A 23,463-nucleotide genomic window follows, 5' to 3' on the forward strand; every position below is an offset into this window, starting at 1 on the left:
GCTTTCACTTTTGCTCTGAGCCAGTTTCACATTCAGCTTCTCCCAGCCCCGGCTGGGTCCCAAGAAACTGCCCCTCCTCCCCCCCTCACCTCTTAGGATCAAGCTGCAACATGTGGGCTGCAAACACTGCGGGAAGGGGGGTGGGTGGGCAGAGAGGATTTAATGCCAAGCAGCCTCCCCTGGGGTTGCACCATTTAAATCATTAAATCAAAAGCCCTGCGAACATTTCCAGCCACACAAGTTCTTGTCAACCCCCGGACGGCGGGGGGGCTCCTGGCTTGGTGTCTCTGCCTGCGGAAATTCACCTCTCCGGGGCCGATGCTGCAGGGGGCTTCATATTTCGGTTGCGGATAGAGGAGCTGGGGGGGAATCGGGCTTTTTGGTGGCTCGATCCCCGTCCCGGGCGGCAGGAGAGGGCGCGGATTGGGGGAGCAAAGATGGGGGGACCCCTGGGATGAGGCGCCCCCAAGCTCTGCGGGCTGCAAGCCCCCCCCCGCTTGCTCCAGCGAGCCGCTCCCCGCCCCCGGCCCGCAGCCTGACCCCTCCCCGGCGGGGGCTGGCGGTCCCCCCCCGGCCGGGGCTGGCTCTGCCGGCGGCCCGTGCCATTGGCTGGCCGCTCGCCGCCCGCCCGTGTTATTTTTCGAATATAAATACGGCCCCGGCGCGGGGTGCGCGCTGACTCGGGCCAGGCGGAGCCGCGGAGAGCGAGCAGCGGGGGGCCCGGCTCAGCGCCCCGAGTCCTGCCCGGCGGGGAGCGCCTCCCCCGCGCCCGGCGCCGCATGCCCCGGCCCGGCCCCGCAGCACCCCGGCCCCGCGCTGCCCCGCTCCGCCCCGCTCCGCATGGACGGACAGCGCATCCCGGGCGGCTCCAGCCCTGCCCGGAGCAGGAGCGCGGCGCTGAGACCGGCCCGGCTGCCCTGCGGCTTCGCCCGCGGGGGCAGCGGCCTCTTGCCGCCGGCGCCCGGGGTCCTGTCTCCGGTCACCAACCTGACCCTCAATCTCAACAACCTGGCCGGGCTGGGAAGGTGAGCGCTGCTGCGGGGTGTGTGTGTCCGTCCCCGGGCACTGCATGCAGGGTGTGTGTGTGTGTGTGTGTGGATGGATGGATGATGTGCGTGCATTGTATGCGGTGGAGGGGAAGGAGGGGATTGCATGTACTGTGTGTGTGTGTGTGGGGGGGGGTGCTGCGTTGCATTCATTTGTGTGTGTGTGTGTTGCATGCAGTGTGCGTGTGTATTGCATGCAATGTCTGTGTATCGTGCGTTGCATGCACTCTGGGTGCATTATATGTAGTGGGGGGTAAGGGGTGGATTGCATGTACTGTATGTGGGGGGGATGCGTTGCATTCATTCTGCGTGGGTGATGTGGGTGCATTGTATGCAGTGGGGAGAAGGGGTGGGTTGCATGTATTGTGTTTGTGGGGTGCGTTGCATTCATTCTGCGTGGGTGATGTGGGTGCATTATATGTAGTGGGGGGGATAAGGGGTGGATTGCATGTACTGTGGGGGGGTGCGTTGCATTCATTCTGCGTGGGTGATGTGGGTGCATTGTATGCAGTGGGGGGGAAGGGGTGGATTGCATGTACTCTGTGTCAGTGTGTATGATGTGTGCATTCTGTGTACTGTGTGTGTATCACATGCAGACTATGTTGGTGTGAGGAGGACGATGACTTGGCTGCTGGATCTGTGGCATGGGGGGGGGGTCTATAATGTATTGTGGGGGTGAAGGGCTGGGGTTGTCTCTTGTATTTCATAGAACCCATGCAGCGGGTGCAGGATCAAAAAGCCAAACTGCAAAATAGTCCCTCCACCCCAAGAGCAGCCCCTGGCCCTGATCCCCAGCTGGGCAGGCCCCAGGGCTTAGCTGGTGCATGTGTTCCCCTTCCCCGCTCCCAAAGAGGGTTCCAGAACAGAGCACAGGGCTGGGCTGTCAGCCCTACCTGCACTGGGGGAAGGGCAAATCGCCATGCGGCTCTTCCGGGAAGAGCGTGGCTGGGAAGTTAACGAAGCAGGCCTGATTCAGACCCTGCTCCAGAAGAAGTGACGCTGCCCTGGTGTGTCTGAGGGCCGAGCCGGGGATGGCAGTGCCAGCTCTGCCAGTGCACGCACAGGGTCCGGTCTTGCGCCAGGGTGCACTCACAATTGAGCCCCGTTAGTGATGTCCCGATTCATAGGGGACCATTGCGATCATCTAGTCTGACGCGCTGCATTCCCCAGGCCGGAGATAATTCCCAGAGCAAACCATTGAAAACCAGCCAATCTTCTTTTCTCCCGCTGGGGAGCACTAACCAACCATCGCAGCCCCGCAGTGAGGCCCCCTCGGCCCTGCTTTTTCTGAGCTCAGGGGCGGCGTGAAATCCCCCTTGCACCCTGTACTGAGGCAGGACCTTTCAGGGTCTGGCCCGCGGGAACAGATTTTTTTCCAAGCTGGCTTTGAGGCCAGGGCGGGGGAAGTTACATGCGGGGTAATGAATGTTATTTCCGGGCCCTGGTTCAAGGGGGGACAGAGCTGCGTATGTTCCTTGCTGTAGAATCGCTGCTCATGTGGGCTCTGGGTGGGAGCAGCCCGCTCAGAATGGCTCTAGGCAGGAAGCTGCAGGCTTTCTGCGAGCGCTGCCGCTTTGCTTCCCTTCCAAGTGGGCTCGTGGGGGGAAGGAGAATATTCTGCACAGGGCGGTGCTAAGGGGCCCGATCCTGCCCTCCCCAAAGGCATCGGTGCAAAGTTCCCCTTGGTTTCACTGGCAGACCGTGCAAGCTCCGTCCCCAAACTGATGAGTGAACTGAATTCTCTATGCTAGGTTCCATGTGTGCAGTTGGTAGGGACGTACAGCCGCATAACCGAGAGCAACCTTTCGCCCTTCTCTATTGAGCAGGCGGGCGGGTGTCAGGGATCCTGCTCCACGCAGCAGAATTATTTTTTCTTCCCCTCCCAGGGGGTGGGGGAGAGTTCGGGGAATGAAGGGATGAAATCCTGGCCCTGTTGAAGCCGCTGGCAGTATTGCTTACTGGCTTCTGGATAACTGCGCTGTGGGCCAGATCCTGATCCTAGTGATACCCTGGGCAATCCCCCCCTTGGCTTTGGGTCAGGAGTTGACCCTAACTCTTGTGGCATCTCCCCCATAGATCTGACCCCCAGGACTGTGACTGTGATGGTTGCATGTGAGTGGTGAGATGATTCTGTTCTGCATGGCTGGGAGTTTGGGAGGGTTGTTTCTCAGAGGGGCGGGTTGATCAGGGGTGTGTGCTCTGGGTGCAGTCTTACCTTCGAGGCTGGCAGGACTGTACTTTTCAGGGAAGAGAAATTGGGGTGGTGTGTGTGTGTGTGTGTTCGTTCTTGCATCCCGAGCCGCTGTCTCTAAGCACATGGCTGTGTACAGATCGCCTCCTCCAGAACAGCCGGGCGAGCGGACCTGGGCCAGCTGCCTCCTGCAGGTTTTGCAAGAGGAAGCCTGCGGTTGTGCCAGCCCCTCAGGCAGAGAAGCCAGTGGTGGTGAGGGGCTGGGAGGCATTTTCACAAGCCCCTGAGGTTTTTCTCCTCCTCATTTCATTCCCTTGGCCGTCAGAGCACTCCTGCTCTTCCAGAGCCACACAGTGGGTCTGACTCACTCCTGGTGCTCACCCAGCCCCGGCGGCAGCGGCGTTCGACTGAACAACCATATTCGCTCCTCGGCCGCTTCTGAAAAGCCACCTTCTTTAATGGCTATTGTGAGGCTTCGTTAGCGTGTGTACGAGGCCCTACCGTACAGCGCCCTGCTCAGGCAGTTATAGCAGGGCAGGTCCAGGCCAGGCATTTCCAGTGACAGGTGCTGGGAAGTGTTGGACTAGCCTCTTCAGGGGGTATAAAGCAGCGTCCAGCTCCATGGACGTCTTTGGCAGCTGAGGATCTGCCCTGTTTTAATCCTCTGCAGATGGATGCTCTGCCACAGAGCCCATCTCTGACTTGGAGCAAATCACTTCCTCTCTGCCCCCTCGGCTTCCATATCGGCAAGTGGAGATAAGGGGCCTGCCCCAGGATTGTAAAACACTGGGAGGTCCCTGGAGGAAGGGAGCTAAACACCATTATCTCTGGCTCAGAGCTAACAATTCTTTCAAGCTAGCCCACCCTCCTCCACTGCCTCCCTCTGCGGAGCTCCGCAGATGTAAGTGACCGATCCCAGGAGGGCTGGCGATAGCCTTATGCCGATTTTACCAATGAGGTGGGGCTGGTGTCCAAAATTTTCAAAAGTCGCCGCTGACTTTGGGTGCCTTAAATCTGTCTTGGGTTGGGCAGGCGGGGCCTGTTTTTTTTTTTCTTCAGCATCTCCTGAAAACCAAGCACTGGGTGCCTCAAGTTGGGCACCCAAAATCAGTGGACACCTGAGAAAACGTAGGCGTGAGAGACTCGCTGAAGATCCAGTGAGTCCGTGGTGGGGTTAGCATAAGAGAAACCCAGGAGTCCTGAACCTGGGTGCCTTGCCAAACCGCTGGCCCTCCGCCTAGGTGGGTCACCATGCCTCTTGCTTGGCTTGCCTGCTGGCTTCTGAGTAACTGTGTTCTCTGCCCCCCCTCCAGTCCATATGACACCCCAAAGAGGAAGACGCTGGGGATCGGCTTCAGGAGCGAATGGTCTTCGCTGTCACAGGACTCCGTCTCGTCTGAGTCGTCGCAGGACTCCGGGTGGTCCGAGTCTTTGGATTCAGGTCAGCGCTGCCGTGGAGCGGGGATGGGGGTGGGGCCACTCCCTTGGCTTTTGTCCCTGGACGCTGGGGCAGGGCCAGGTCTCCAAGTGCAGTTGACTTTTGGAGAGTGTAGGGGGAGGTCTCCCATGTCTTTGTACCGCTTACCCACCATGCGGTTTGCAGCGCTGGGCCTCTCAGGCAAAGCATGTCCAGGCTGGAATAGCGTGGCGGGGGAACCGTGCTGCAGAGCGGGTGTGAGGCGCGAGCGGCGTGGGCCAGGCTGTGTGTGGGGGAGGCCCAGGACTGGCCCCGCAGGGGGCTGCGGCTCGGGGTTGAAGCATGCGTACACATGGCCTGCCTCTGGGCCCTGCTGTCCGCAGCTCACGGCCACGTGAACTAAACTCCTTCCCGTTCAAACAGATCCCGGCTGTGTCTAGGCTCGGCCTTTGCTGTCCCCGTCGTGGGGGGACGTCCGCTAAAGAGAGACTCTTCCATTTGGCCCTCTCGCCTCCCTATGGGGAGAGCCTTCATTTCCTGTTGGGAGCTTCCTAGAATCCTAGAATATCAGGGTTGGAAGGGACCTCAGGAGGTATCTAGTCCAACCCCCTGCTCAAAGCAGGACCAACCCCAACTAAATCATCCCAGCCAGGGCTTTGTCAAGCCTGACCTTAAAAACCTCTAAGGAAGGAGATTCCACCACCTCCCTAGGTAATGCTTCCTAAGGTCCAGAGCAGGTCCCCAGCCAGCGCGGGAAGCCAGGGATCCTCTGAGTGGAGGGGAAAGGGTGCCTACGGATCCAATCCTTGCCTGATTGAATTTCAATGCATGGAATAGGGATGGACAGGTAAAGGCCCCCTGGGCTGGGTTTTGTTTACACTATTATCACTAAAAATGATCTGGGTTGAGTGACCTGCCCCCCGGGTTGAAATCTGCTCTCAGCTGCGTTTAAGCCATCTATCTGGAATGCTGCCTGCAGCTGGAGCGGTGTGGCGGGGAGAAATGAGCCTGGCTTGCCTTTAAGTTATTGGCCATCTCCAGATAAGGGAAACCATTGATGTGGTGGAGCGGGGTGTGTGATTAAAGCAATCCCTCTGGGAGAAGGCAGCAGCTCCTGGCACCTCCTGCACTGTGGGCTCTGGGGGGAGCTGCTGTCCAGCCCCCTTGGCCCACGTGGGAGTTTGGGGCAGGCAGAGGTTGGAATCTAGGAAACCTTCGTTCTGTACACTGGGGAAAGCGAGACAGAGAAGCAACCGTATGGAACAAGACTCTTATTCCCTATGTGGAGAGCAGTGACTGCTGCAGAGCACAGGGCATCAGGACTTCTGGGTTCAATTCCTGTCTCTGGGAGGGAGCGGGTCTTGTGGCTGCAGCCATGGGGACTGGGAGATAGGACTCCTGGGTTCTGTTCTCAGCTTGCCACTGACTTGCTGTGTGGCTGTGGGCAGGTCGCTTCCCCAGTCTATAAAATGGAGATGACACTTGACTAATTAACCGGGGGAGGTTTAATTTAACCTTGGAAGGAACAGCAAGGGCTAGTGTGCTTGGTTCCCCTAATCGCAATGAACTTTAAATCCATCTCAGCTTGGCTTGTGGGCAGCTTGGTGGAGAAGTCGGCAGACCTGGCAGTATCTGCCTTCTCCCTGCTGCCGTTCACCTCTCCCCAAGAGATGAAATGTGTGTGAAGGAAGCTGAGGTTTTGCACCCTCGCTGCTGCTGGGCCCCCACCTCTGCTTTCCTAGGTTCTTACCCAGGGGTGTTTCGTTTGCACAGGAGTTGGGCTGGATTCGCCTGGACAGCTGGACCCAGAACCCTTTGAAGAAGTGTAAGTTCATGTCTCCTTGTCCTTGTCACTTAACCCCTGGAAAAGAGGGAGCTACAGTATAGCTGGAGTTTTAAGGGTTAACGTAGGAGTTTGGGTACATATACCTTGTGCTGTGATCCTGGGATGCTTTGCTAAGCAGGGACCAGTCAGGTTAATTCTTGGATGGGAGACACCCAAGTAAACCTAGATGCTGCCCAAGGTGATGGTGGTGACTCAGGACTGGTGCTTGTTTCTGGAAGGCAGCACTAAATCAGTGCATCACTAGGGGGTGCTATGCTGCTGGAGGTGCCTGCTGTCAAATCAGAGGTGAGTTTGTGGGTTGCCTTTAAAGGCAGGACACTTTCTGCAAACCCTGTTTTGAAGTCATTCCATTCTGCCTCCCTGTATTCCCCCCTCTATCAATTCCTGTCCCAAACTGTAGTGTGAAGTGTTGCTGGGTGCTGTTCAGCAGCTTCTGTGTTCCACCCCAGAGGTGGCTGCATTTCAGTAGTGGTGGACTCCTGTCATCCAGTATAAAGTGAAGTTGAAATTGGATCTACTTTTCCAACAATTGTCCACATGTGAGCTTAGTCCATTTTGGGGAGAAGCTGGGGAGGAGGAAGGAGTGGACATCAACCTAGCTACTGCCTCTCAGAGAGGTGGATTAACCACAGCGATGGAAGAACCCTCCTGATGCTGAAGAAAGTGTCTATGCGACCGCAGTGCAGCTGCACCACTGCGATAGCGTTCCTAGTGTAGACATACCCGCAGACAGAACTGGTGGTGTTGTCTTCACTTCTGATGCTGCATCCTCAGGCCTTGCTGCAAACTCTTCTGGTGCTGATAGCTGGTGGCCAGGGTATCCATGCACAGATGAGGCCTCGGCAAGTCCGTAAAGGGACGACCGGCATCTCTCCAAAGCCACCTGGCACCTGTGGTTTAAAACGCCGCATCGGGCGGCTACAGCGCTTTAACGAAGACTCTGCGCCCATGGGAGAGCGTAGTTAATCCGCCTCCTTGAGAGGTGGGAACTGTGTTGGTGGGAGAAGCTCTCTGATCCACATAGCGCTGTCTACAAGGGGGGTTAGGTCGGTGCAACTCCATTGCTCAGGGGGGTGGATTTTTCACACCCCGGAGTGATGTAGATATGCTGATATTGGTCTGTAGTGTAGAGCAGACTCAAGGGGTTCCTGGGCACTGATGAACCTGGAGCTCAGACTTTCAATAGATGTATATGGCAGAGGGTTCTTTCTAGTGCCTTTGAGATTTGAGCCTGGAAATTGGGGTTAGTTATTCGTTCTGGACATAAGTGTTTGTTTTCAAGTTGAGCTTAAAGATCTCTGTGCCGGATTGTCCTGTGTTACTTCACTGGAGTTGCATCAGCTTAATACTGGGATGAAGGGATGGAGCAATTAGGCCCTTTGGGCTGTGGCTATCAGAGTCTGAAATCTTTCTTGGAGTTCAGAAACCAGCTACCTGTAGGAAGATCACGGGCCAAGTTCATCTCTTGTGCAACTCCCCCAACAATCTGAGTCGGGCTCTGCTTCAAACAGAACTCGGAGGCGGAATCGATTGCACACAGGAAATCAAAGGGAGCACTAGCACTCACTTAGGTGTTTTATGGCACTGTTGCTGGGCCAGATTGGTTACACAGGTGTAAATGTGGAGTAACTGCTCTCCCTGGTGACATCCAGGGTCCTGGACAGCATCTCCAAAATTCCTCCCCGGTTGGGTTCAGGCGTGAAGGCAGTAAAAGGAGAAGGGGATCTTAAACCCACCACTCGAGCCAGATGAAGGCGGCATGGTGGTCACTGTGGTCTGCTCTTTCTCACACACTGCAGTTTGCTGCTGCCTGTGGCTGCCTGAGTTCCTGTTAACAATTGTCTTGGGGGTGGTAGTTCTGCATTTGCTCCTGAAAGTCCCTCCTCTTGAATGGCTCAGGATTGCTGTTGTGGGTGGGGGCTGTTCTGAACAGGGCCACTGTGTTATGCTTAAACAGAGCACAGGAGATTTTTTTTTTTATATAGGGGAAAAGGCAACATGCCACACTTATTGAGAATATAGCAATTAGCATATGCTTTTTAGTTCTATAGATGTATACATACATTATGCACATAGTTTTGCTAGTTGATGTTTATAGTTATTAGTTTGAAGTTTGGATTCATTTAGTGGCCAGCCAGATTGGTTGCAGAGGGGAGCCGGGCTTTGTTGGTTGCGATTGGATGCTTTTGGAGTAGTGGCAAGACGACCTCAAAGTTTTATGGCAAAGCATTTTGTTTTTATAGGGGTGTGGGGGGTGGGTGGGTGTGTGAGAAGTTTATGGATTTTGCTGTGTTAGTTTGTGATTGGTTATTTTTTAATTGGTGTTATGTTTTGGTGGCTTAAACTATTTTTGAGAGGGTTATTTTGTTTGGTTTTGATTTAATTATTTTGTGTTTTAAGGGTGCTAGCTTTCATTTTAAGGTCATCAGTCTGCCCCTCCTCAGCCACGGATGTGTGTTGGCATTTTTTGAGTCTTTTCCGTTTTTTTATTTTTATTTTTTTTGGTCATCTGGCTTCAAAAATGGCCTTTACACCTTATTTTTCTCTGATGCATACATTCCTCAGTCACACAAACCGTTCTTTGCAGAGACCTTCAAAAGGTAACAAATAGCAGTGTTTTATGTTAAACAAAAAAGGCATCATAAATTAGACCTTACTAAATTTTGTAACTGTCCGTTTCCACATTGGGGCCTGGGCCTCTGAAATTTTTCTAATTTAATTAGCATAGACACAGACAAAATCCTGTTTGTTACTCACAAGGCATAAAAATAAAATGGCAATACTAGTATTTACTATTCTATTTATTTGTTTTAATACCTTAATTTTGGCTATAAAACGTACACTATATATAGCCAAAACATAACCAGTTCTGTAGCACAGTACCCATGGTCCAAACAGCTGGAGACCTGGCCGTGAGCGTGAGATGCTGCGTGCAGGTGTTAGATCTGGGGAGGGGGGATTAGTCCTGGTTAAAACAAGCACCAAGTGTTTCACTCTGAAACGGCTTTGCACTGGCGTCAACAGCTGCACGCGAGCCGGGTGATCGGGGACCCTCCTGGGCCCTGGGAAGCTCTATTGTCTATTTTGATTGACATCTTACATTTTTAAAAAAAGGCTGCTGCATCTGGCCGAGCAGCTGCTCTCCTCCCTCGAGCCCTCACTTACCCTTTCCCCCTCGCACCTGCTCTGACGGTTTGGGAGGAGTCCCCCCCCTCCCCCCAGATGTGCTGCAGAATGTGTAACTTCGGGGTGGAGGTGAACAGATGGTTCCTGGGGCGGCTCTGCCACATGCCTGCACTCCCTAAGCTGGCTAGCGGGAGCCCCCTGGGTTACCAGGTGATCCAGGCGTTGCTAGGCAGGCTGGAGGATTGAATTCCACAAGGGAGAGAGTCCAAAGGTTGCAGCCCCCCCACTCCTCCCGTCCTGAATGAATTGGGGCTGGGCACTGAGTGGCAGCCCTCTCCCATTGTGCAGCCACACTTCACCGCTCCCGACCAGCTGCTCAGGTCAGGCCTGGGGCCTTGATCTGACAGACCCCCCCTCCCACCAGGGCCCCCATTTACATACAGGTGGAAAGCAGCCGCTTCAGGCCAGTTGCTATAGAAATGCCCCCACAATCCGGAGCCTTGCTCTGCAGCCCGGCTCACAAAAGGCGTTTTTATTGGCTTCCTTTCTGGGCGAGCTTTGTCCCCGGCTGGCTTCAGAGAGGCCCCCCTCCCGCGCCCCGCCCAGCCAAGCTTTGATTTCACTTCATGTGAATCAGAACTAGGTCAGCGGCAGCCGCGGCGGCTTCTTGGATTGTTTTTCTCCAAGCCCACCCGGTTGTTCGGCGGGCGTTGAATTAATCCGTGCTCCGTAACTCAAGTGGCACGACACGGCTCGCGCACACAGGGAGCCAGCGTCCCTTTAAGGACCTGCCCCCACAAGGGTTTAAACCTGGCCGACATCAGCTGTACTCAAACACGGCTTAACCCCACATGCAGCCAGGGCCCTCGTCTGTATGTTGGGGCGTTACAATCTTGCAGGCTGACAGGCACAATGTGGAAAGTGGCCTCAAATTCTGGGGGCTTCTGTGTTTAGGATGTACAACTTGTGCCAGCTTAGGCCTGTTGTTTTTTTTTTCATATAAATATGCAAACAGTCTTTGGGATGCCTGATTTCCTGCCCCCCAGCTCCATCTGAAGTCAGTGGGTGCACAGCATCCCGCAGGTCCAGATTCAGATGCCCGAAATCAGTAGCCACTCAACCTTGGCTGTTATGACCTCGAGCAGCGCTGGGACTGGAACCCAGGCGTCCGGCCTGTGCCGTACTCGAAACCATCACCATCCTTCCGTTACGCAGCTTCCCTGGCTGGATTGTGGGGCAGGAGGCGTTAGAGGGGATGAAGGGAAGCAGGGTGATGGAGTTCAGACCCATGGACCAGATCGCTTCTCATTTGCTTTTTGGAGCTGTCTCCCTCCCTCCCGCACTGTCCCCCTCTCCTTTCACCAGCTGTGAAGCCGTGTTGGGCCAGATGGCTTAGTCACTGGGTGCGTGGAGTATGGCGCTGCTCCCTGGGCTCCTGCTTGTGGCGTGAGCGGCTCAGTGTGAGGAAGGGTGGCAGAACTGGGCCCGGGAGTTAAACCCCTCCTTAACCTCCCCCTGGGCAGCCAGGGCCACTGTACGTTGGCTCAGATGCGGGCCCTTTGCTTGTGTGAACGTAACACGCGGCTCCTCCCTCTCCTCCTGCAGCTTTGAGAAAGCAGTTCTGGAATCGGGAAGAGTTGTCAAAGGGTAAGTGCACTGACCTTTCTTTTCCTCCCTCCTCCTTCTAAAAATGTGTAAAGCCTGATTTTTATCCTCCGCAATCTCTCCTCCCTGTGCTGCGCCCCCACATGCATGCTGCACCCCGGGGAAGGGAAGAGCCCAGCTCCTCCGTGCGGATCTGGTCATTCGGCCTTTATTTCCCACGTGGGGCAGGGTTGATCGGCTCCATAACAAACCTCTGGCAGCGTCCAGCCGCCAACACACAGCCCACGTCCATTGCTGTCCTGCCTGCATGGCAGGAGACAGCAGCTGTTTGCCCTCTCGAGAGCTTTTCTCCCACCGTGCCGTGTTCAGAGCGTTGATTGCTAAAAGGAAAGGCCTTAATGCCGTGTCCAGAGCGCTGAGAGTTCTGATCTGAGAGCCCCTCACGCTGCCGCAATGCTGTAAAGCAGCCTTCATTCGAGCATCGGAGAATCAAACCCAGCTATGTGGATTTCCCCCTAGCGCTGCCCCTCCTGCATAGCAGCCTGCCACAGAAATTTGCTTCCCCTGCCCTGTACGTTTTGGGAGGGTCACTTGTGAGAGCTGGTTAGCTGGGGGGTTGCCTGCACTGGTCAGTTCTTGCAGGGTCTCTTGGTGGCTTTTGGGGCCTGAGCGGGAAGGGGAGGGTGGGTTCAGGACACAGCCTCTGGCAGGGGACTGCAGAAGGACGCTCTGCCACATAGCCGACCACCACCCAACACCTTTTCCTGCTTTGTCTTTTTAGCAAAAGATTCCCCGTCCGGAGGATCCACTCCCTGCCGGTGAGTCCCCGTCTCCCCTCTGCGGATCTGACTGCACGGCCGGAAGCGCCGGCTTCGGGGAAACCCCAGGGCGACAGCTTGTGACCTGCTGCCCAGGGTGACTGGTGCTGGCCACGGAGATCTGGCCTGGGAGGAGCCCACGGCTGCTGGCCCATGACAGAGGGGAGGGATTCAGGGTTTGGGGGGTGCAGCTCATCTCTTAAGGGGTGGGCGAATTGCTACTTCCCCTACCCCCCCTTTCCGGTCTCTGGGCTACAAGCGTCCGTGATGGGCTCTGAAGGGAGCAGCATCCAGCGCACACAATGGGTCAGTCCCCAGTCAGGTGCTTGGGTGGGGTAGAAGGAGCCCCCAGGTGCTGCGCTGAAGTGGGGAAATAGGTGACCCACTGATGCCAAATCTGTGTCAGAACTGTGGCCCCTGGAGAGGCCATAAGAGCGGCCAGACTGGGTCAGACCAAAGGTCCATCCAGCCCAGTGTCCTGTCTGCCGACAGTGGCCAGTGCCAGGTGCCCCAGAGGGAGTGAACCTAACAGGTAATGACTGAGTGATCCAGCCCCTGTTGGCCAGTCTCAGCTTCTGAGTGGTGGCAGGAGCCTGTGCGGCAGCAGGTTTGATGATCTCTCCCTCCTCTTCTCCAGGAGAGGCTCCTGGGCACCAGCCCTGCCCTGAAAAACACTTCCAACGCCAAGGAGTTCAGCAGCCCGGAGACACACGACCGGCCCTCGCGCCGGAAAGAGAACAAGGAGAATGTGAGTCAGGGGGCAGAGACGGGACGGACGGGGGATGTGACGGGAGATCAGATTCCAAGACCTGTCCCAGCCCCACCACTGAAGGAAGGAGCTGGGTGGGCTTGTCCCTTACAGCCCGTTCCTTGGGGCCGTGTCCCATCTAGTTCCCGCTGAAGCATGAAGGGGTTTCGCCTTCTGGAGATGTTCCCAGATCCTCAGCTTGAATTCTCTGCTCAGTTTCATCCCAAGCCTTTTAGCTCCACCCCCTTCAGCCCTCCAGTGGCAGCCCCTTTCTGATCAGCCTGACCCTCCCGTCTCGCGAGCCCAGAAAAGGGCTGGTCTCAGGCAGGTGGGGCTTAGCCTCTGTCCTCCGCGAAGCGTCGTGCCCTGGCCCGGGGAGCCGGTGTCCGTGGCACAAGCCCTTCGGCGCTGGCGACTGAGTCACGTCCACTCAAGCCAGGGCTGTGTCCTGCTCGGAGGGCGTGTTGCTGGCGAGCACTCTGAGCGCGGGTGGCCCGGAAGAGCTGGGTGAAATGCCCGTGGAGTGCGTCCCCGGTCGGGTAACGTTCAGGCGTTTTGCCTTTGCAGGCAGGGTTTGTATTTAAGATCCCGCTGAGGCCCACCAATCACAGCCGGCTTCACCCCTTCGATGGGAGCAGCGAGAAGGACCCTTTTGCACAGAGACCAAACTCTGCCCCGGACCTCCTGGTGAGCGCGGGCCTGGGGTGGGGGATGCGGGGGGGATAGGGTGTGTGGGTGCCTGGCTGTAAGGGGGAGGCCTGGAGCATAGCAAAGGGAGGCACCACCACCAGTGATACCAGCTGCACTTAACACCTGCTGTTAATGTGGTGATACCAGCGCCCGGGAGCCTGCACCTGTGAAGCTGATGCAGGGTCCCTCTTTGGATTAATCCCCATCATCTCCATAACACCCGGGCTGCCTTATGGACCCGGGTGGAGATGTGTAAATACAGGACCTGCCCATGGCTGAAATGCAGCTGTTTCTGGGGCAGGGTACAGTCCGTGTCTAATAGTGACTGTCTGGGACTGGAGGTGAAGGAGGTATCAGGCCAGGATCTGTCCCGTTCTCCGGCAGCACCTGGCAGGCAGCGAGCTTGCTCCGTGCTTTGGGATCCCTAATTGCTGCAGCGTGGGGCCGCGTCTCGTGCCCTGGCTTTGCACTTCCTGGTGGCTTGTCCCCAGTTGCACACCTCCTTTGTCAGAGGAGGCCTCCCTCAGAGCCCAGCGTCACGGCAGGTCCCACGGCCAGACAGCTCCTGCTCAGTCTGCGGTCCCCAGGCGCGCTCTAACCCCTCCCCCTTTGCTGTGTGCTCCCCAGTGTGGCACCCCCGAGAAGGAGAACATGGGGGTGGAAGCCGAGAGCCCAGTGTGCCTGCGCCGCTCCTCCCTCACCTCCTTCGTGACCGACGAAGAGGACGATGGGTTTATGGAGATCCTGGACGAGGAGGAGCTGAAGGTACAGCGTGCGTGGATTGTCCCTCGCGGCCCCCTAACCTCCTGCACCCCGGCTGCTCCTGTGGCCTGCTGGATTGTAGCTTGGGGAGCACTGGCTTCGGGAGCTAACCTTGAGCCTGTGCTCCCATCCTGCTCCGAAATGGAGCCCAACCCCGTCCCCCTGGCTCATGCGCTACCAGCCAGCCCCTCGCTCCTTCCTGGCCTCCCTCGGGCAGGGGCTGTCTGAAGATCCACCACACTCCGTCTGGATGACCTGAATCGCAAATGAATGTTAGTGGGGCAAATATAGCTAGCGATCTGCGGAGAGCGGGTTTTAGGGAAACCCTCTGGCCCCTTCTGAGAACCACAGGGTCTGTCTGGCTCCTGCAGCCCCTCAGTAGCTTGTGATTTGCCAACTCCTGTCTCGTTCTCCCTGCCAAGAGGGGAGGATGGGATGGGGCTGGTGGGAACCCATTGCCTCATGCGTTCGCTTTCTCTCTGTGATCCCGCTGCCTCTTCCTCAGAACGAGGCGGACGTGCCGCTGGGATGGAGAACCTGCTGACTGCCCCACTGGTGAAAAAGGAAGGCGCTGATCTGGTATGTGGGAGCCTGGCGCAGGGTCGGGGCCGCTCCTCCCAGCGAGCTGGCGGGGGTGAAAGGTGCCAGGCGAGCCAGCCTGGAGACTGTGCTCCCCTTGCTCCGAAGGGGCCCCCGGGTCTCTCCGCTGACGTGCTGAGGTCAGTCTCACCTCACCACAGGCAGCTGGATTGAGACTCCTGGCACCTTCCTCCCCCCGCCATAGCCACTGGATGGTGTGAGCTGAGCTCACTGCTAGTCTGGCCCAGATGGGAATCGGTGACCAGGAGGGTGTCTGTGCGTGCGAGACACTGACCGTAGTGACCTGTTGGAGTCTAAGGCCGGGTGGCCAGCCTGTGGCTCCTTGTCTAGGTACCAACTCCAGGGCTGGAGCTACAGGCGCCAACTTTCCAATGGGCCGGGGGGTGCTCACTGCTCAACCCCCGGCTCTGCCCCCACTCCACCCCTTCCCGTCCCCTCCCCTGAGCCTGCCGTGCCCTCGCTCCTCCCCCCTCCCCACCAGAGCCTCCTGTGCACTGCACATTGCAGCGGGAGGGAGGGGGAGGTGCTGATTGGGGGGGCTGCCTGTGGGTGGGAGGGGCTGGGGGCTGGAGGAGTAGCAGATGCAGGGGCGGGGCTGCTGAAGTGTTACTGTGGCTCTTTGGCAATGTTCACTGGTAAATTCTGGCTCCTTCTCAGGCTCAGGTTGGCCACCCCTGGTCTAAGAGATCACTCAGGCTACTATTGTGGTTGCGGCGGGGGTGGTGGTGGTGGGGGGTATTTTGTTTTCACGCCCTGTGCTGAGAGCTGGGTTAGGAGACCCCACCCCTCACACACACCCCGACCCGGTGGGAGGCCTTTCTGTAAAGGCAGTTGGTGTGCATGGAGCAAGGGCCAAGCGGTGGGGGCTGGGTTCTGCACCTCCTTCTCCTCCCTGAGCCCCACTGACACCAAATCAGTCGCTCCCCCGCACGGGTGTGGCTGGGAGCAGAATTAGGCCCGTGGCCTTTTGGCATCTCCTAAACCAAGTGTGAAGCTAAAATTGGCCTGCTTGGGTCAAACTGCCCCCCCCGTGAATGTGAAATGGGGCACACAAGGCCCGCGCCTCCCAGGCCGCGGCAAACGGCTGCTCCGTGCCCGGGGGTGAGCGAGAGGCCAGAATGAGGCTCTAACCGCAGCTCGCTCTCATCCGTGCAGAGGTCGGCGAGACCCAGCAAATGTCGCCAGCTCTTCAGGTCCCCCTCCATGCCCAGCAGCGTGATCCGGCCCATCCTGAAGCGGCTGGACAGGCCGCAGGACAAAGACACTCCGGTCAAAACCAAGAGGCGGAAGAGCGTGGCTGGCACCCCGATCGAGGAGAAGGCGGAGGAGCCGGTAGGTGATACGGAGACGGACTTGGGGCCAGGGAGATCTCCCTCTCCATTCCCTGGCTCCAGAACCTCCCAGCCCAGCCCAGCCCAGGGAGGGCTGGCTACCAGACATACTGGGGTATGCTTCGAGACCTCCCTTCCCCCCCAAAGCCTTCAGCAGCTAGGGCTGTACTGTAGGCATCTGGAATGGCCCAGCCGGCCATCTGGAAATCAGTGGGTGGTAGGGGGAAGCCTCTTGGCTAGCTCCGCCATGTCGTACGTCCTTCTCCCGCAGCACTGGAACATGGGCGCCAGCGCTTCAGAAATCGAGGGGTGCTGCCCCCTTAAATGGGGGGTGTTTTCCCCATGCCCTGCACCTCCCAAATTGATTTTTCTTCATTCTTCCCTCCTCCTGCCGTCCTGGGAGGAGCAAGCGATTCTCTGCTGTAACCCAGCTGGAATCTCCAACCTCCGCATAGCCCATGTGCGCTCCGGCCTGTCGCCCGCAGATGGCAACAAGGAGCAGCTAGGAAAACGGGGCGGGTGAGATCTAAGAGCTACAGCCGAGACGAGTCGCTGTCAAGCGCTGTTGCAGCCCTTGTGAGCCTGGTACTTGGCTGCTGGGTGTCCTCCCTGGCGCTCCCGCGAAGCAGCTGTGAGACGCTCCTGTATCAGAACCCTGCGCTCCTGCTGCTGTCCCTGTCTCTCGCTCGTGGTGCACGAGTCTAAGGAACTACACAACATTCAAGGCACTGGATCCAGACCCACTGACTTCTATGGGGCTGATCACATGAGTTGAAGGCTGCAGGCTTCTTGCCTCTTTAGATTCTGGCACCCCCATGTGATTAAAACCAGGATGGACCAAACTGGGTTAACCATATAGCTGCAAAATCTGGCAAGGATTGGTGGTGATCCATGTATCTGTGCTGGGAGCATAAATGTCTGTGACCGTTGTGTCTGTTCAACCCAATCTTTAGGGCCAGGTGGAACAATTTACCCAGGGTCATGGTGGAGTTTCCATCCCTGACAATTTTTGAATCAAGCTGGGCTGTTTGTCTAACGGCTCGGCTCTAGGGATTACCATAGGGCAGGTCTCCTGCCTGGGCTAGGCAGGAGGTCAGACTAGATGGTCACAATGGTCCCTTCTGGCCTTGCAATCTGCGGGAACATTCCGATCGTCCTGTCTGACCTCCTGCCAGCCCAGGCCAGACCCTCCACCCCAGGGTTCCTCCGCCCAGAACTGCTAGCTGAGTTCTTGTAGAAGGCTCTCAGTGCTGATTTGACATCCGGTCTCGGTTTCCTCCTAGAAATCAAGGCTGTTGCGCTCCAGATCCTTCTGCCATGATGAGATCGAGAACATCTTGGATAATGATCACCGAGAACTCATCGGGGACTTCTCAAAGGTATTGTGGGGGAAGAGAGAGAAGAAAAACCCCTTTGTACTAAATCAAAGCCTGCCCTCAAAAGTTATTGAACCCTTCCCTGGGCTGTGTTGGAAACCCAGAAGTGCCTGCCCTTGCTGGGCCATGAAACGGACTAGACACTGACGTGAAACAGACCAGTCTAATGTCACTGCCCAAATGGAAAGAAATGCCTGTTTGTGAATCGTGCTGGCATTTTACAGACAAGACAAGGGTGGTGGATTCTCCCATCTTGCCCCTTCCTTTACACCCAGGCCAACTTTATAAAAGCTGCCAGAACAAAATGGTGCCAGCTCCACCCCAGTTGTACAATTACAACAGGAGAGAGGGCAGAATTGGTCCCACTTTGGGATTTCAAACCCCACAGATGAATGTTTGGTTTGAAACGACTGTCTGCCTCGGAGTGGTAAAGGGATGATTCTTTTGGTCTTAATGAGTGTTAATAAAACTCTTCTAAAAATGTAAACTTGAATTGATAGTGCCCCTTTATAAAGTTCTGATCTAAGGTATTGTTCAGAATGCTGGGAAATACTCTAAAACCCATCACCCCAGCTCTGGATAAATCCCACGAGGAAAGAGGTTAACGGGTCGCTAACTGCCCCTTTGTTGTAGGCGTATCTTCTACAGACTGTGGAAGGGAGACATCAGGACTTGAAATACATCTCCCCAGAAATGGTAAGGAGGCAGCTGATCGGGACTAGGGCTGCAGGTTTATCACAGTGCAGTAAAAAGGTCCAGACACTGATTTCTTGTTTTGTCTGACTTGCTTCCTGCAGGAAGGCTCAGAGTGGGTCCCCTCCCCAATGTGGAGGGGCGCCCCTCAGGCATGGGACAGATGGATGGCAAGCTCTGTCCACTGTGTCCTGCTTTCCGGCCCTCTCTCCTCTCCTCCCCTCCTTAACCGGCTGGGATTAGGGTAACAGCGCCGGGCGGAGGGTGCTGCTGCGGCTGGCTGGTGCCCCCTCATGTGCAATGAGCAGCCATTATACCCATGACTTGTACTAAATCTGCTCTGTGACTTCGCCGTGACACCCTGCAGCCCTCCCTGTGACCATCACGGGCCTAGGCCTGATTCTGCAGCCCAGAGTCAGAACTCCAGCCGTTATCCTGAGCAGTGGCAGCAGGGCCGGGCCCTGGGGCAGCGGGGGCTTGTTTCCGCCAGTGGAACGCCACAGTCCCGCGTCAAGTGACCGCGCGCTTTTCTTCTCTCCGCTGCAGATGGTGGCCGTGCTGAACGGCCAGTTCAACAGCCTCATTGAGAACTGTGTGATCGTGGACTGCCGGTATCCCTACGAATATGAAGGGGGTCACATCAAGGTCAGAACCGCCGCCTTGTTTCTCTCTGTTTAACCTTGAGAGGCAGAATGGCCTAGTGGTGTGAGACAGGAGCCAGTGCTGGGCAGTTCCGCTCTCCTCCGTGACCCGGGGTCAATCCTTCAAGCAGAAACGCTGAAACACAAGTGCCAAACTCTAGGCACCCAAACAAGTGGGCTGATTCTCTTCACGATGCTGAGCTCCTGCAAATTCCCTTCACTTGATTGGGGGTACAGGTGCTTAGTGGGTTTGTGGGCACTGGCCAGAGACCCCAGGGGCAGATAACAATGGTGGATGTGAACACTGCCGTTGGGAAATGCCGGTGATGTAGCATTGTTCACCCATTGCACAGGCTGAGTGATGCACAGTGGCGCGGGGAATCGGGTCTCGTTTTCTTAGACTTCCGTGGTCCTGTAGGATTTTACACCTCCTGCTGCTTCTCTGGGTTAGTGGAAAAGGGGAGGGTCTTTCCTGCTCCCTCTGACAGGGAATTGCCCTTTCCTCCAGGGGGCTGTGAACCTGCCGCTGGAGCAGGACATAGAGGACTTCCTGCTGAAGAACCCCATCGTCCCCTTGGACGTGCAGAAGAGGGTGATCGTGATATTCCACTGTGAATTTTCTTCGGAGAGGGGTCCCAGAATGTAAGTGGGCCACAAGCTGCGTGGGTGCGACCCGTCCTCCCAACACCCTTGTCTACTGGCCACAGAGCACGGGGGCTCTGTAGAGACACTGGTGTACTTCAAAGAGCTTGAAACGATGTGGCTGCGGGGGGTTGTTTAAGGACCCAGTTTGACTGTACCAGTCGTGAACTGTTTGAACGACCCCTGGCCTAGTGATGCCACCCCACCAAATTACAGACCCCAAGATGTTGGGATGGGAACCAAGTGGCTAATCCATCCCTGAGCCGTTGGGGCCCCAAGAAACTTGTGTGTTGACAGATGGACCTACAGGACTAAATGATAGAGAATCGCCTACGGCAGGGGGTGGCAGCCTGAGAAGGAGCCAGAATTTACCAATGTACATTGCCAAAGAGCCACAGTAACACGTCAGCAGCCCCCTCCCCCCCCGCCCCCGGCCGCTCCCAGCACCTCCTGCTGATCTGCACCTCCCCCTCCGCACCTCCCGATCAGCTGTTTTGTGGCGGGGTGGGGGTGGGGGTGGGAGGAGCGAGGGCACGGCAGGCTTGGGAAGGGGTGGAGGGGGGCAGGGTCTGTGGCAGAGCCAGGGGCTGAGCAGTGAGCACCCCCCGGCCCATTGGAAAGTTGGCGCCTGTAGCTCCAGCCCCGGAGTCGCTGCCTATACAAGGAGCCGCATATGAACTTCTGAAGAGCCGCATGTGGCTCCGGAGCTGCAGGTTGGCCACCCCGGCCTGATGGATCTAGGCTTCCGGACTCTGTGTTGTCCATTGGCTTGTGGTCCTGTAAGCACGACAGCTCTGGTCTTGCTGTCCGAATGGAGTAGCCTGTCCTGTTGGGAGAGGACAGAAAGAATCGGAGCTCTCGACCACTCCTGGCTTGGGTGAATCCCAACTCTACGATTCTCCCTGCAGCTACATCCTCTTCCAGACACTAGGCCTGACCCATCTCAAACCAGCATAGTCCAGGAACGATGCCACTGAAGTCCGTAGCTGAGTGAGGGAAGAACCGAAGGGATTGTGTAGTGCTGCTGTCACATTCCACCCCAGGGGTGGCTGCATTTCACAGCCCGAATGTGTTTGGGTCATAGGTGTTATAGAAAGCTGTGGGCCAGATCCTCAGACCAATGTACACTGGCCCAGCTCTGACTTCAGAGCAGCTAGCTAAGGATCTGGCCCAGTCATTCCATGGCACAATGGCATTCAACGCAGACCCTTGTGTGCGCAAAATTAAACCAAGTCAGATGATCTTTAACCTCATGCTTCTGTGTCTTGAAGGTGCCGGTTTGTCAGGGAAAAAGATCGGGCATACAACGAGTACCCCAACCTGCACTATCCTGAACTGTACATCTTGAAAGGAGGATACAAAGAATTCTTCCCACAGTACCAAGTAAGTCATGGCAGCATTTCCCGGTCAGTGAAGCGTGTCTGTCTGTCTATCCCAGAAGCACAGCCCTCGCTCATGGGGCACCCACTGGTGCTACGGGAAGCATAGCCGAGTGTGTGTGACTAAGGCTTGTGCTACCTTTTCCAAGGTTCGCAGATGCCAGGTGGCGATAGCATGCACCAAAATATCTTCCGTGCACCGGCGCATTCCCCCTCTGGAATGGGGACAGCCGGTATCCTGGAAGCAAGAGGGTCTGTTTAAAACCTCCAGACATTGAGCTCATGCAGAGCCTGCGGTTGAGCGCCGCGTAACAGCGGAATAAGGGGACCTGGAGAGCGGGACGGGTCTCAAAGTGAGGCTTAGAGAAGGGAAGTGACTCACTGTACAGAGACTGGGGGAGCTCGAGTCACAAGAGCCACTGCGTTTCCCCACCCTGGGAACTGGGGCATTATGGGGTGTGAGGTCGTGGTTGAAGGAGAGGCCTTGTGAGCGGGGCTGGTGGTGACCGAGTCCCTGGCGAGTTTAAAAACCAAAGAGGGTGATTTCCAGGTGGCTGCAGGAAGCCAGCAAAGGAGCCAGCGTCTCTGAGGCTAGTTGATTGGCCTGTGAAGGGGACCGAGGACGGGGCCAAGAGCAGTCTGGCTGCAGTGCCTTGGGCCCTGTGGCGATTGAGAAAGGGGCTTGGGGAGATATCCGGCCTCCTGGCATTGTCGCCGGGTTTAGCCACTGCTGTACGTGTGGCCGCTCTTAGCAGGTAAACCAACGGCTGTTCCAAGAGGCTCCTGACTGTAGCGGAGTTGTGGGTGGGAAGGGGCTCGGCCCCTGCTTGGGGTCACCCTGCGGGCGGTTGGCCATTCCGTTAACACGAGCCCTGTGCATCTGCCCCCAGGCACACTGCGAGCCTCGGGACTACCGCCCCATGCACCACGAGGACTTCAAGGAGGACCTGCGGAAGTTCCGCCAGAAGAGCCGCACGTGGGCAGGCGAGAAGAGCAAGCGGGAGCTGTACAGCCGCCTCAAGAACTTCTAAAGGCCCGGGACGGTGGGGCGGGGGGGGGGGGCCACAGGGCGACTGCCACGTGCATTGAAGAGAGACTTGACACACCTTGCCGCATGGCTGGGGCCGGTTCCCAAGGTGAGAACCGTTCTGCTGAGCCAGTTTCTTCGGACACGGTTGGAGATCCATCCACTCCTTGGCCAGGAAGCCATGGAACAGAGTAACACATGCGCATACCTCCCATAACCGCACATACCTCCCGTATCAACAGAACTGTGTGGCACTCAAGGGCTTCCGAATCCCCTGGGCTCATTGCCGTCTCCATGCTGTGAAACTCCTGCCGGGGGGTAGGATTTGTAGCTCGGAGGTTGACCCAGCTCCTCCATGAACGGGTGGTTGCACTGGAGATGGAAGCTAGGCTGGATATTTCAGGTACCATGGAAGGGTCGGGTTGAAGCTGTCCAAGTCTGCGTGTTTCAAATGGCGACTATCCTCTGACCTGATTGGTGGGATCATCTTTCAGCATCTGCAGTGGCACCTGCACTGCCTTGAGGTGAAAACCAGGACGCTGTCGAGCATCCATCAATTGCTGCGAGAGGTGTGAGTGTTGAATCAAGCCTCCCGAAAGCTGTTCTGAGTGTGGCTGTGTGTGTCAACAAACTGTTGTGTCTTCAGTCTCTTGAAAGGTTAAACAAATCAAATGCAATCTGGAGCTGCCTCGGGGGAAGGTCGTGCTTGACTGAGATCTTCATTTCTGCCCAGTTCAGTCTTCTAGGGTCTCCTGGAGCCGCATGGCCCCTGGGTGCAGCATGGATTGCTGCCTTAGCGAGGGATGTGGTTTGTCCTTTTAATCTTACATGCGTTATTTAAATCATGGCCAAGAGCGGGAATGCTCCGGGGATGGGCTGAGGGGGCTAAAAAGAGAGGCCTCAGGGACTGGGAAAAGCTCCAGGATTTGCCAAATTCAGTGCTGAAAAAACCTCTGCTAGACAGAGGGGTCCCAGTGCCTTTTCAAATCCCATCTCCTCCACTCGTCAGGGCCGGAACCAAAGGCCAATATCCAGCTCCCTGTCAAGCCAGCTCCACACTCGCTTGGATGGGAGGCGAGTGGGGAATTTCCCAGTGACGAATCTTCCAGATCCCCTCGGCTCTGCCGTGGCAGATCTTAGAACCGTCGTCCCCTGCCGATTGCCAGCTCACTCCCCCCCGCCCGACGTCAGCAGCCACAGTCTCCAACAGCTAGAGCGACACCCCCGCACGTTAGAGCCCTGGCGTCCCCTAAAGCACTCGCCTCTGACTCTAGCCATGAATAAGCCTGGCTGTTAACGTCATTGGCATTGATTTAAGCGGAGAGCGAGGGAGAGGGCCCAGCGACCTTGCTGGGAGCGGCTCAGACCCCACGGTGGCAGGAACAGGCTGAGAATGTGAAGGGGATGGACGGGCACCACCAGCCAAACAAACCAGCGTATTGAGATGTGCACGGGCCTCGCTGAGTGATTGCAATATAGCCACTCTGTCATGGCTACCCCGCTGCACCCCGACATCCAGTCTGTT

At 56.7% G+C, this 23,463-nt stretch overlaps 1 protein-coding gene across 1 annotated transcript; it reads left to right on the top strand.

Moving 5' to 3' along the window:
• The first annotated feature begins 790 nt into the window (after positions 1-790).
• Positions 791-21,942, top strand: LOC120406589 (M-phase inducer phosphatase 2-like). Its single transcript, XM_039541539.1, is given in 17 exon segments — positions 791-1,025; positions 4,551-4,678; positions 6,428-6,479; positions 11,232-11,273; positions 12,013-12,049; positions 12,687-12,797; positions 13,365-13,484; positions 14,115-14,252; positions 14,755-14,770; positions 14,773-14,828; positions 16,005-16,181; positions 17,464-17,559; positions 18,190-18,252; positions 18,796-18,894; positions 19,399-19,532; positions 20,804-20,915; positions 21,802-21,942. Coding segments are annotated over 17 exon segments (1,707 nt in total). The 5' UTR covers positions 791-840.
• The last annotated feature ends 1,521 nt before the right edge of the window (positions 21,943-23,463 follow it).

Source organism: Mauremys reevesii, linkage group 5, assembly GCF_016161935.1.
Source record: "Mauremys reevesii isolate NIE-2019 linkage group 5, ASM1616193v1, whole genome shotgun sequence".
NCBI lineage: Eukaryota > Metazoa > Chordata > Testudines > Geoemydidae > Mauremys > Mauremys reevesii.